Genomic DNA, 14,548 nt, shown 5'->3' with positions numbered 1-14,548 from the left:
AAAAATAAATAAAAATGTTACACATTTTATCAGCAGAACCCCTAATTGAGATGTGATTAAAATGGGTGTTTATGATTAAACTTTGCATGGACTTTAGTTAAAATAAGTTATTGAACATACTATGTATGTTGATCAGACAAAAGGAGAAAAACATTCAGGGTCACTCATTTTTAACAAGGCTTGCCGTAGTTCTAGGAGACTCGGGACTCGGACTCGAGGTTTGAGGACTCGAATGATAGTGACTCGGGACTCGGACTCGAATGATAGTGACTCGGGACTCGGACTCGAGGTTTGAGGACTCGAATGATAGTGACTCAGACTCGGGACTCGGACTCGAGGTTTGAGGACTCGAATGATAGTGACTCAGGACTCGGACTTGAGGTTTGAGGACTCAAATGATAGTGACTCGGGACTCAGACTCGAGGTTTGAGGACTCGAATGATAGTGACTCGGGACTCAGACTCGAATGATAGTGACTCGGACTGACTCGAGGTTTTAGGACTCGAATGATAGTGACTCGGACTGACTCGAGGTTTGAGGACTCGAATGATAGTGATTCAGACTCTGTGGAGCACACAGGGACAGTGCATTGCAGTGAGTACTGTGTGGATCTCCACCTGATATTTGCTACCTCTACCCACACAAGCTTTTTACAGGCCTGCAACTGAACTCTAATTATATATTCACTACACTATCTGGGCTCACAAAATACCTCTCCAGTATAGCTAACCGCTCATGAGCTTAGTGAGATCTCTGTGTGTACATATATAAGCCACTTGTTATCCAAAGTCATATTTGTAAATCTGTATTTTTTAAGTGTATTCACAGATTATCATTATTATTGTTATTTTTATGTACTATTTTCCATGATTAATTACATTTCATATGTGTGAATCCCTGTGATTTATATACTGTTGAATTGAATTGGTTCAGTAAATTGATTAAAGGTATTATCACATCATTTTTGTTCTGCCATAACAGCTTGTGTCTGGTTTGGTTATTTGGGTGGGCCAGTTAAGGACTTGCAGTTTCAAACAATGAAATAGATTCCTAGGGGTGATAATAGCCGCTGCAGTTAGCTCATAAACGCCTAGGTGGAGGCAATATTACTGTTGGTATAATGCACTACAGAAAGGAGACGGTGGTTGAAGCCCATCCATCCAACCAACTAGCAGCAGAGACCTAGGAGCAGTAGCAGTGATTAGAAGGGAGGTCAGTGGAGAGTTTTCATTCCCCCTCTAGAAGGCTGGCACAGGCTTTAGAAGAAGTATTACATTTGAAATGTATTTAAAAAAAAACAAACAAACCCACACAAACAGTAAATCGGGTTTGCAGTAAGATTTCTACAAATGATAAAACACAGATTTTAAAACAAACAGACAATATAGAATAGATGTACCTGAGACCTCTGAACTCAAGTGCACAGTAAGCTAAATTACATAGTTGATATGTGGTTACCAAACGTTGCAATAAAGAAGACACTATGCAATCAAAGAGAGATCTTGTGTATTTTTACTGCCAGTCGAGTCATGCCTATGTTTGTCAGTTTGTATGGACTGACCCAAAGTTCTTCTCATCTCTTAACATCTCCAGTGTCAGACCCATCAATCCATTAAACTAATAAAAAGTGACCTCAGTTATCTATCACTTTCCTCAACCTGTGAGTGAAGTCCTGCAGATCGACAAATCACGAGACCTGTGATCATAAAGTTGTTTAAATAGACCCATGCGTTTTATTGTAATACTGTATACATTGTGCTTTAGTATATCAGTTTCAACTTTCACTTTGTTGGTTATTCATGTTAAAAATTCATGTACAGCTTTGAAAAAGTGCAGCTTTTAATGGAATAAATTGCTAACCCACGCAGCCACAAAAATAGACTAGAGTCATACAACTCAAGCACAGTACAAAAACAAAGAAATTTATTAGGGTGAATGCCACTGGTTTTAGATTTATTTTTGTATAGTCTTTATTCTAAATATCTACAGGGTACTACTTATATAAAATTAAAATATGCAATGCCAATTTTTATCTTGTGTCATGACAATGCAGTTAAATAGGGAGATACATTTGTTTTACAATAAGCAAGCAAACCATTAATCTCACATTTAATTTGTTTGAGTTGTTTGTGCCAAGCTTTATTATAAAACAAATGTGTAACAGGGGACATAAGTATCTTCCAGAAGCCTTTGAGTAACATAAGGTGTGAAATGTTTTCTTATTGAGGCCACACCCCTGTGCAGCTATGAGTGTTTTACAGCTCTCGTGGGAATTCCAAAAAAGTAAATCAGGCACGTTTAAATGACAGGCGTGATAATGCACTTTAATAGCGCTACGGTTTCAGAAATACGGAAAACTGCTTATTATGCCCAGCCCTTTCCTAAAATGAACTAGAAAAGCCTTTAAAAGGCGGCTGAATACAAATAATTAGAACGTTTTTTGAAAAAAAGGAGAAATTGAAAGCCACAACCCCTTTATATGTTTATTAAATTTCCAAACAAAAAAAAACCCAAAAAACCAACTTGCAGTCAAAGACGGATATGTACATAATGTAATGCTGTACATCCAGGACCAGCAACCATTGTGCAGTGCTGCTGTCTTTCTTGGGAGGAGAGCTTTTACATTTGTTTCTTTTAGTTGGTTACATATGGAGCTAAAGAATGCATAACATAAGTAAAAATAGTGTCTAATAAAACATTTTTTAAAATATTAAAAGGTGTCAGGCAGTGTACAAAGAACCTGATCTCCGCTGTATTACTTAAGCCCACCATCAGAAGCTGGTATGCATGCAGAGTGTTGCACTAGAAGGCACACCATGGCCTTTTCTGTTTGTGTGTGAAAGCAGTTTACAAGATTTCCATATCCCATCTCTGATTCTGTTTGTTTTCTTCAAACGTATTTAGGATCACTTGGTTTTTGTCATATTGTTCACCTCCTGTAAAAATAAAAATGTAATATTAATAACAGATTACATTACAGTTGCATTTATTTTGTATAGCGGTCACTGAATCAGATAGCTACATGATACAATCACCAGAAATGTCCAGGCATTTTATTCAGAAATGTGATTTTAAAGCTCAAAAAGCTTTGAGAAAGAGCAGCTTGGATGCCCCCTAGTGGCGGTTAGAAATGTGGCTGCTCCATTAAAATACATGATACTGTAAAATATTCTGTAACTATTCAATATTCCCAGACCTGTGCACACACATACTCACATTTTACATAAAACATATAAGCCAAATACAAAGATGTGTCAGGTCAACAGATACACCAGATTAGAGTCTTTGTTTGTGGCCAGGTGTTTTTAAATACTGTATTACTGCAATAAACCACAAGATGGTGCTGTTCACAACGTGTTGCTACTAAACCTAATTTATCCACTCCAGCGATTTCTTTACTCAGTATACAATTAATCAGGTACTACTTGGGTATTCTACACACAGTTAGTCTCTTGGAAAGTGGCGAGGTACTCTAACCATCATCTGGTCCACCTTCCGGCATTGGTTTTGCCTCAGGTGTTCACAGAGACTCTGGGGTGTGGTGCTGATGACCTTTTTGTTTGTAATTTGAAAGACTAACCCTGTTTTTTTTTACCTATTCACTGTGCATTTCTTAACTATAAGAGATACATTGACAAATGGTTACTAAGTTTTGGTTCAGGGCAGAGTGATTCTGAGTGATTTTGCCTAACACCGTGAATGTGGACAGTTTGCATGGATCAAAGCAGGGATCACGTCTAATACAAGACACAGTGATCATCATCATGTTAAAGCCACAGTAAGTGCATGCATATTAATATATATATATATATATATATATATATATATATATATATATATATATATATATATATATATATATATATATATATAAAAACAAACAGAGGACTTCTTTGCCTGGACTAGCAAACAAAACATTCTAACATTCCAAGCGACAGAGTAATGTGGAAGGTAGAAAATATCACACAAAATATATGCAGCTCACCTTTTACTTCCAAAACACATTCCGGTTTCAACCTAAATCTTATTAAACCATCAGGACTGATGCTCCAGAAATGATTCTCTTTTCCCGGCTCTGGTGACAGGCCTAGTCGGTTACCAGCTATTACAATGGTTCCTGTAGTTTCTAAACAACAGTCCTCTACCGCCTGTGGAAAAAACAAAACAGAGATCACTAACACTATAACTAACAGCCTTAGGAACAGTTTTTAGAATAAATATTCTGTTAATCCAAATAGATTTATTTCTTCAATAATTTTGCAGAATTACTGTTTATTTTTTTATATAATTAGTATAATTAGTAGTAATTAGTTTTGTCTTATACTGTATGTACTCTACATTTCACTTTATTCATTGTGATCTGAATTGCCTTGCAAAAGTATTCAGACCCCCGACCAATTCTCTCATATTACTGAATTACAAATGGTACATTGAAATTTTGTTCTGTTTGATATTTTATTTTAAAACACTGAAACTCAAAATCAATTATTGTAAGGTGACATTGGTTTTATGTTGGGAAATATTTTTAAGAAAAATAAAAAACTGAGATGTCTTGCTTGCATAAGTATTCAACCCCCACACATTAATATTTGGTAGAGCCACCTTTCGCTGCAATAACAGCTTTAAGTCTTTTGGGGTAAGTATGTACCAGCTTTGCACACAGTGATTTTGGCCCATTCTTCTTAGCAGATTTGCTCCAGGTTGTTCAGGTTGGTTGGACGACGCTTGTGGACCGCAATTTTCAAATAGTGCCACAGATTCTCAATGGGATTGAGATCGGGACTTTGACTGGGCCACTGTAGGACATTCACCTTTTTGTTCTTGAGCCAATCCAATGTTGCTTTGGCCTTGTGCTTGGGATCATTGTCCTGCTGAAAGGTGAATTTCCTCCCAAGCTTCAGTTTTTTAGCAGACTGAAGCAGGTTTTCTTGCAGTATTTCCCTGTATTTTGCTCCATCCATTCTTCCTTCAATTTTAACAAGATGTCCAGTCCCTGCTGATGAGAAGCATCCCCACAGCATGATGCTGCCACCACCATACTTCATTGTAGGGATGGTGTGTCTTGAGGCATGGGAAGTATTAGGTTTGCGCCACACATAGCGCTTTGAGTTTGGGCCAAAAAGCTCTATCTTGGTCTCATCTGACCACAAAACCTTTTCCCACATCGCAGCTGGGTCACTCTCATGCTTTCTGGCAAACTCCAGACATGCTTTCAGATGGTACCTTTTGAGTAACGGCTTCTTTCTTGCCACCCTCCCATACAGGCCAGTGTTATGCAGAGCTCTTGATATGGTTGACTGGTGCACCATTACTCCACTCCCAGCCACTGAACTCTGAAGCTCCTTCAAAGTGATTGTTGGCCTCTCTGTGGCTTCTCTCACAAGTCTCCTTCTTGTTTGAGCGCTGAATTTTGAGGGACAGCCTTTTCTTGGCAGTGCTTGGGTGGTGTGATGCAGCTTCCACTTCCTGATTATTGATCTGTGCTCACTGGGATATCCAAACACTTGGATATTATTTTGTACCCTTTCCCTAATCTATGCATTTGTATTACTTTATCTCTAACTTCTGCAGAATGCAATAAGAATCAAGACCAAATTGCCTTCAATAATACTGCAGCTCTGTTGAGGAGAGAGTGACTGCAATTAACTACTGAAACAGCAAAGGATCCAGAAGTAGGGGCGGTCGATCAAGTCAAGTTTGGCTGCTCGAGAACAGGCGTAGGCGCAGCTAAAGCAGCGGGGGAAGCGAGCACTGCAGCTGGTGCTCTACTGATGAGGATGTAACGGCTACCTGTAGGAATGGAGGTGGATGGAGGATGAATGAGTTGACTCATATCGTTAAAAATCTGATAATGCAAATGGGAGGAAGGATCAGATGAAATTGAAAGCTGAGGGTTTGTAGATACTCAATCGAAAGTGAGTGAAGCTGGCAAAGTAGTGGGGGCGGTGATCTCTGCTGAGTCTTGAGGTGGACAGATAGACTCATCTGATATGGAATTGCAATATGAAACAAATAAAGCAGCCCGATCGCACCCTGCTTCAATGGGCAATCCTTTTTTGAAAAGGCTTTCACAAGTTTGTTGATGGGCCAATCCTTCTAAAACAAAGTTGCGCTGGAGAATCATCCTCAGGTTTAATGCGTTTATCGCGGCGAAGAGAAATGGCAGTGGGCACAGCTGGATAAGCAGGGATTGAAGCAGCAGCATTGTCATATGGAGGAGAAGCAGGACGGGCAGATTTCTTTGACAGTTTTTTTGGTGGATTATTTGTTGAAGGAAGACAGCCAGAAGGACAGAGCATTTCTTCATCGGAGTCAGATGAAAATGAAAGCTGCCTTGGGTGAGTAGTCATTTTATACCGATTGAAAACGAAGGTTTTGTTTTAAGATTGGGTCTGCAAGTCTGCATGGTAACCGCAAACTGAAAAGCAAGACGAGAATGAGGAAGCTGGCTACGGTTTAAATAGGGTGACTAACAGGTAATTAAAGGTTGACTGACATTAGTGGGATGACTCAGGCGAGGTTCTATATATACTGTATATATATACACACACACACACACACACACACACACACTGGAACTGTCAGAGGATTGTCGAAAGACAGACAACAAGCATCCCTATTATTCGTCTTCTCGAAGTGACAGTACCATTTAAATGTTTCATTTAAGTATTTTTGCTAGTAAAAAATAGTAAAAGGATTAACATTCACCCAAACTGGTTTCTTCACAGTTAAAGACCCAATGCAGAACGAAAGGCAAATGTGAAAGATTTCAAAAAAATAAATACAAAAAGTAATAAATACCCTGCATCTGAGGAGTCCTTCTTGGAAAAACCAGATGTGGTGCTCAGCTCCAGTATCTTCCACAGCCTGGATTCTTGACAGTTTAATATCCTCCAGACTGCCTGTCACTGACATTAGGGTGCCTGTTGCCCTGTTCCGAAGTCTAAAGAATACTCGTTTCTGTGGATCGAATTGAAAAATGTTTTAGACCGATTTTGATATAGATGTAGCTCCTCATATCATTTACCAGTGTTGTACAGAATTCTAAATACAAAGATAAGAATCATCTTTTGTTTATTTTTTGTTAAGAAACAAATTATTACTGTACCTGTGTAAGTTTCTAATGTAATTGTATGTTTCAAGCAAGATGCTATTAACCAGAAAGCCAGGAACCTTGTTATATATCCCCCAGGTCCAAAGAATGTTTTATCACAATTGGATAAGAGGTTACTGTTTATGTTATAAGTGTGAGATGCGTATATTCAGCATGAATGATAATGTGTGTGTAAAAACTTTATTGGGCACAATATTTCAAAATAAAGAATGTTTATTTTGAGTCTCCTACTGTACATGTTGTTTTTGAGAATGTTATTATGCTATTCGTTTGTTTTCAGCTCTCCTTAGCTAAATCTGGTTCTTTTTGTGTTAATATAAGTTCCTTATTACCCATTATGTCAGTCTGAAAATATGTAACTCCTCGTTGTATTTGCAGATGTAAAACAGTAGAAGCTATGGTACCTTGAGGGCTGTTAGACAGAGCATTATGCAGATCAATACAATGCAATAAATTATTGTGTTCTGAAACTTTGAACTGAAACTATACACTCATAGTTGTAGTTTCTGTATTATAACAGTAATGGTAAACAAATTATTTAAAAAGCAATGATTAGAGAAATACTAAAAAAAAAACAACCACCAGCAGCAGCCGTCCTTACCTGATACACAGGCCGTAAGGAGCCGATCTTGTGCCACCCACTGTATCTGTGCCAGGATGATATTTCACTTGGTGCCAGTAACATCTGCTCTCCTCTATAGTTACTCTGTTCATAAACAACCCATCTGTTGAAACATTACTTATTACTCAAGACTTATGTGAGGCAATAACCAAGTTCAGAATAATCCTTCTAGGATCTCTGTCTCTTACAGCATTTAAAACTGGAATGCAAGGTGGCTCATTAATCAAAAAATACTTCAACCTTCAATCAAATCTTATTTAGGCTGAAAGAAGGAGCTGGAAAGTAAACATTTTACAATTATTTACCCATGTGTCTCTAATGTAAAATGACTTGCCACTCCCAGCTAGATGATGATTCAGAGGACTGGCCTTAGATAGATATATGACTAAACACTCAAACTGTTAAACCTAGAAGGCACTAAAAAGATGCACAGTTTCTTCTTTTGTAGCAGACCGTGAATGAGTAAAGTCTGCTACCCACCAGACGCAATGCGACAAGACAAACTGTGCAGCGATGTGACAAAATGAATAGAACCTATACTTTTGACAATTATCTTTCACACCACAGACCACATGACGGGTGAAGTGGGAGCAGCACCAAGGCGGCAGTGGAGCGATGAGAAATAAATAGGATTGACTCCTATTTATTGCCATTTGTAGTGAGACAACTAGGCAATGGGCCAATCAGAGAATAGCTTTAATGCACGTGGCCCAGCAGGGTAAAGCAGCATCCAAAATGACGGCATAAACAATAATACCCAGAGCTTTATGACAAAGGTCATGGCAATTACAAAAGATACAGATTTGAAAGACAATATATGGGAGTCAATTTCGAAGGAACTGGATATACTGGATAAGTCTGGTATGTATGATTTATTACCATACAGTATGTTGAAATATCGTCAGAGAAGACACTCAATTTCCACATCATGTTGACAAATATGTACCAGTCTTGATCATATTTTTGTCAATAGCAATTTTGAATAGTTGTATAGATCTGGCAGTTTTCAAACCTGTCGCATCACCTCTGTGTTGCTTCAGGTGTGTATGGTCATGTCGCCCAATGAGAAATCGCATCGCGTTTGGCCTGTGGCAGCCTTAAGTCTCATAAACACTCCAATACACTATCATCTGTGTACCAGTTCACACTGGTATCTGCAAAACACACATCTATTTTGAAACAATGAACAGATGAGGCCCTAAAGTGAAAAAAATGAGATAAAGTAATTTTAACATTGTACTAGGAAGATGCCATGAATACCATTTTGTTGCTGAATTGAGCAGTCCAATTATTATTCTACATAGTTTCACACATTTTTTGTATATTCCTCTATGAATTGTTTTTATTTGCACTTCAAAACAGGACCCATGATAGATATTTTTTAAATCTTTCAGTGTGGTAAAAAAAGACATACCGAGTCATTACAATTTGCATTTAGATTGGGTGCGGCTCATAAACGCTTTGAAATTGAAATTACTGGTAAAGCCTGAATACAGAATTGCACTTACATTCCTCCACCCACTTGCACAGAGAAGATGTGGGCATCGAACCCTAGTAACTGTAGGTTGGCAGCCGTATCCTTCAGAACAATTTTCTTCCCTCTGAAGTTTTCTTTTGCAAAAAGCATAATGTATGGCTCAGAAAATTCCTGCCAAACAAAAGAAAGAAACACAGATTACACATATATAACAGCTGTTTTGGAGTTCACAAATCATTTTGTTTGTGAAGGGTTTATTTACTTTAATTGCTTAATTATTTCTAACACCTGAAATTGGTGGAATGTTGTACTGTACTGTTTTCATAAACCTGTAATACACAACGCAAGTCGTAGTTTTCAGTATTGTTTTGAAAGCCCGACCCCTGAGCTCAAACCTCCATTCTTTTATGTCTTGAGCAGTAGTTCAGATCTACAACAGTAGTATGACTTGCTGGCAATTAAGATCTACTGTATGTTTATTAGTGTGTAAAAAAAAAAAAAAAAGTTTAGCACTCAGTGAATAGATGCTATAACAATTGGAATATGCAAAGATTTTATATTTACTTACAAAATCTATAATCTGTACAGATTTGATGCATGTGTTCAAACTCGGACAGCCAATAGCAATCAGGTCTGGGTAGTTTCCTTCTTCCACCAAATATTGCTTCCCCCCGAACATCTCTTCTTCGTATACCACCCAGCTGGTGAAAACAATAAGCACAACACTATTAAAAGCGAATCTTTTAAATTACAAGTCTTATTTTTATGTGCTGAGCATGCATGCTTCATTTCAGTGAACACTATCATTTGTGACACTTACCTGCCAGTCAAAACCTTGCATGACTTCACAGAGATTCCTTCAGGAAGCACTGACGCACTTTCTTCCAGTGTCTGACTGCTACCTTGGAAACCAGGCTCCGAGAACAATTGAACCTTTAGCAACAAGAATGTTAAATATTAAAGCATTTCACTGTATTCACACTATACTATTTACCCTTTAAAGACCATTTATATTCATCAGAAAACGATTCAGTACTAATCAGTTTCCAGCTCTATTTCTTTCAGATGGTAGATGCCCGCTGCTACGTCATGGCATCAACCGGGAATCAAATTTAAAATCAATCTGCAAAAGTAGTCTTTTTCATTTTGATTTGCCATAATGGAGGCTCAGTTCACATATATTGGGCAGCAAATACTAAACAAAGACACAATTGGTCAAAATTAATTTTATTATCAACCAAAAACAGTCCTGTACCCGCCACTGCTGCATCAGCCAATCACAGCCTGCCAGCTCGACTGGAGCTCAGCATCTTTCAACAACAAACCGGGACACGGACAGTTCAGTAATATTGCTCCATTCAGATATATGGCACTGTCCAGATAAACTACAAGCAACTCTGACAAGCAAAGCGTAATTTGTTTATAAAGTTGCTTGTTTATGTTCTGTAATTCTGTAATCCTTTATGGAAATTATCTGGACTATTTTCCTAAAACTTCTCAGCAGAACAGTACCCAATGAATCATTACAAGTTCAAGGTAAATCTAGGTTCTTAAAGGGATGGTTTAAAGAAAATAATGAGAAAATGTGTTTTCTAATAGTGATAGTGCCCTCTTGGTGAAGGCTCTCCAGGTGGAAGTTGACCTTGACTTTAGTAGGCACCCTCGCTGTCGAGGTCAACTAGTAATACATGGTAGCGAATTCATTGACGGGCACGACCGCTTAATTAGAAAGCAACAGATGTACCCGAAATATACAATTATACAATTTACAGGTATGAAAAGACTTGTATTGCATAGCAGTTTCACCTATTCCATGTTTTACTACAAACTTGATTAACCACAGTGTATAGGTAACAAGCTCAGGTGTGTCTCATAAAACTCAAAGTAAAACCAGGAATGGATCTAACTGGTATGCAATGGGAGTCTTATTTCCATCTCTGAATTAATGAAAATGTTACTTCTATTTAATGTCTCCAAGTTGCTACCTGAATGTTTCCAATGGTATGTAAAAGTGCTGTTTATTACAGTAAAAACATGTGCCTTTACCTTAAATTTCACCTTCGATCCATATATGTTCTCCTAAACAAATTGAAATAAAAAAAAATTAGAGCAGAGATCACAACAAAACAATCTCTGTTGACCCACAGAACCACAAGAGACTGTACCTTACAACACCTCTCTCACTGCAATTGGAATTAGCATTTTGCACATAACAAAAGCTTTCTCCCTGCACTGACTTTTACATTAAAATGGGATTACACGAGGTATGCTACATGGTATTTTTTTTTTTGCATCCGGTGCTATGGGTTTGCAGGGCTTAAACAGAGATCAGTGGGTATTTTAACACAGGACCTGTTGCTCCCTGGCCCCAGGCAAATATCCCTCAAATGTTTGAGAGGACTTCATAAAGCACACAATAGATGTATGTTCAGTGAATACTGCACACTTACCAGAAATATGGGCTGAACAGATGAGAGCTTGAAGGTTTGGGCTCCCCAGTCCTCATAGCTACTGTACATTCCTTTTTCCAGGATATAGTGTTGCCCAGAAAAACCAGGATCCTCAAAAGCAACCCATCTATTAAAACAAGATAGGCAGATAGTTTATGTGTCAGGCTGTAATTCTCAAAGAAGTATGTTGTTAGCATACATTCCCCTGTAGATACAAAACTCGATCTACAAGTACTATTAAAAAGTAGACCACTTTAAAATGAAGTCCATTGTAACAGTAATAAAGACTGAGGTACAGCTTTTCAGAGCTGTCATAAACCAGGGTCACTTCATAATTATGTTCGTATATAATACAACATACTGTTTGTAAGTAGTTTTAAAATCCCTACATTAATGTCAGATGGTGCATGTTGACTCAAATGAAAAGCTGTTGTGTTTAAGAATATATTCAATATATTTTATCTGCAAAAATTCTAGCACGTCTAACAGTAATATTTGTAAATTTGATAAAATACAGGACACTAAACTTCTAACTAGGGCATAGAACTTCTCAGATGTGATGATTTTATTGATTTGGTGGGACAAAAAACCTGGTGTCAAAAGTCTACTCAGCTGATTCATACAGCACTTTCTTTTCCTTCACTAAAACATATTTCTTAAACCAATTTGCATCTATTCATCCACTCCTGCCCTCCTGTTTGTTGGGTACCTACCTGCAAGTAACCTGTTAACATTAGGCCATTTACATGTTGGTTTGTTTCACTTGAATGGACAATGCGCGTGAAACTTGGCAGGGAAAGCTCATGAAAATGTCCCAAAAAACAGTCTCAGTATTTTACCGGGAAAGTCTCCATTTCTTGTGAGATTCCAGGAAAAGCTTGTGAAATCAATGCCCACTTACACATGTAAACACGAGTTTCTCATGAAAATGTTAATTAGCTCGTTCAAGTCCTTTCCTAAAGCCGCTATAAAAGTCACATGGGAATACATAAGTTACCATGGTCCAAAGGTGGCAGCAGGGAAATTAATGTTTTGTTTGCAGTATTTCCTTTATCAGATTGATGTTGCGATAACCCCACTTTTTTCTCCATCTTCCCTAGGACTTTGCACAATGCTAATCATACACGGATCTAAATGTGTTTGTAAAGTATCATACAGATTGTATTTACCAAGTTTCTGTTAAAAACTATTACTAAAAATGTTTGATGAACTGCATTGTGGGCTTGAGAATTCAGGTGGTTACAGCTATTGTAAAGCTTTCCAAACAACTGTCAAAAAGTCTTTATTGTAAAGTACTACTAAAGTACTGTTTAAATGTGTATAACTATACTCCAATGCAATTTCACCTAGTTATTTATGTCTGAGCAAAACCTGTATCCATCCTCCACTTACGTCCATTGGAGCAATAAAGAGTCTGTGTTAATATCTACAAGGGAAGAGGATATGATGAGGCAGCTTGATACAATGCACAACACGGACATCGTTTAACCCACTCTGAAAATAAAATGTGGTGTCGAATTTCTGCGACTTAATTCTTGGGAATCAACAATACTACTCAATATTCCAATTCTTTATTAAGCAGAAGCAGTCATAAAAGTACAGCGCAAATGAGGATGCTATATTTGGTATAAACAGATACAAAATAAGCTAATGAAAAAGTACACTGTCGTGTTACAAAAATAAAGATAGCCGTGCATCTCTAATAGCAGGACCCTCTTCATATCGCTGTTGTGCAATTCTTGCAGGAGGCTGAGGTAGCTGTTACTCTGCTTGCCTGAACACTTCCTTACAGTCCTGGCACAGATTGCGCAGGATACAGCAGGCTTTAACAAGCTCATGTAAACAGTATTTTGGGGACTTTCACGGTTAACAGCATGAGAATCTAAGTGGGCTGTCAGCATGGCTAATTTAAATCTGACCCTCCTCCCCCTCTCCTTCATTTGCATAGGAAAAGTAGGCATTCCAAAGGGAAATGAGAGACTTTACATGTAAAGACAAAAAGGCACCATGTCCACATGTATTTCACGAGAAACAGATATTTCCAGAAAAGTCAAAACACTCATGTAACGTGGCCTATTGTTGCGCAGACAAGCCTGCAGGGGATTCATTGACAGGGAGGAAATGAGGCATGAACACTAAAACATGGCCATCGTGAAATTCAAACTGCTCCAACCTGCTGCTAGGCTGGTGCACTACATTCCATTAAATTTGAAAAATTGTATAGAATAGCAGTGGCCTTCTGTGATAGCAGTCGCAGTACAGATGCAATTATCCTGAACTTGGTTGTGAGGAAGGATCTGTGTTACTACTCTCCTTTAACTGGTTGCTTTAGTAACATATGTTTTACATTCAAATTATTTCCCATTCATTGAAAAAATGCCTCACAAATTTAAACTAAAATGTTTCCTTGTTTCATTTTGTAAAACTAAAGTTGGCAAATGGACTTATCAAAAAGGTATATTTATGAACTCCCATTGAACCCTTTCTGGGCTTCGGCTCATCTTAACTAGCTCAGATGACCTAAATGCACATTAGAATGTTTTAAATACATACTACTTTACTTCAAAAATATATATTTCAACTAGCAAGATGTACTTTAAAAAGCACAGAACATAGAAATTCAGTCAATACTGTTTCAGGGGTATTGATATATACATCAAGCGTAACAAGTCATTTGGAATTACATGATTGTGCATATGTGCATAGAAAGGGTTAAATATAGGAGTAAGGAATTTTTATTTAAAACCTGGTCTGACAGAAACAGTAGTTCTATTGAAAAGAGCCAATACACCCACCCATCATTATATCGCCCCTCGCTATACTGCAAATTCGGATATATCGCGGTCCTGGAGCTGGCTCCCCGTTTTTACTGCCTAACTGCGTAT

At 37.9% G+C, this 14,548-nt stretch overlaps 1 protein-coding gene across 2 annotated transcripts in view; it reads right to left on the bottom strand.

Moving 5' to 3' along the window:
- Positions 1-2,469: 2,469 nt before the first annotated feature.
- LOC117410402 (beta/gamma crystallin domain-containing protein 1-like) overlaps positions 2,470-14,548 on the bottom strand; it is an 88,196-nt gene continuing 76,117 nt past the window's right edge. For both annotated transcript variants that reach the window (XM_034016909.3, XM_059025666.1), the window contains 9 exons: positions 11,664-11,790; positions 11,260-11,292; positions 10,034-10,146; positions 9,782-9,914; positions 9,245-9,384; positions 7,716-7,839; positions 6,802-6,960; positions 3,986-4,148; positions 2,470-2,936 (listed from right to left, as the gene is read on the bottom strand). In XM_034016909.3, the coding sequence (XP_033872800.3) occupies positions 2,848-2,936; positions 3,986-4,148; positions 6,802-6,960; positions 7,716-7,839; positions 9,245-9,384; positions 9,782-9,914; positions 10,034-10,146; positions 11,260-11,292; positions 11,664-11,790 (1,081 nt within the window). In that variant the 3' untranslated portion in view covers positions 2,470-2,847. The remainder of the gene's footprint in view (positions 2,937-3,985; positions 4,149-6,801; positions 6,961-7,715; positions 7,840-9,244; positions 9,385-9,781; positions 9,915-10,033; positions 10,147-11,259; positions 11,293-11,663; positions 11,791-14,548) is intronic.

This window comes from Acipenser ruthenus, chromosome 6 (assembly GCF_902713425.1).
Source record: "Acipenser ruthenus chromosome 6, fAciRut3.2 maternal haplotype, whole genome shotgun sequence".
Taxonomy (NCBI): Eukaryota; Metazoa; Chordata; class Actinopteri; order Acipenseriformes; family Acipenseridae; genus Acipenser; species Acipenser ruthenus.
The sequence above is the reverse complement of the archived record's forward strand: the minus strand, read 5'-3'. Positions and strand labels throughout refer to the sequence as shown.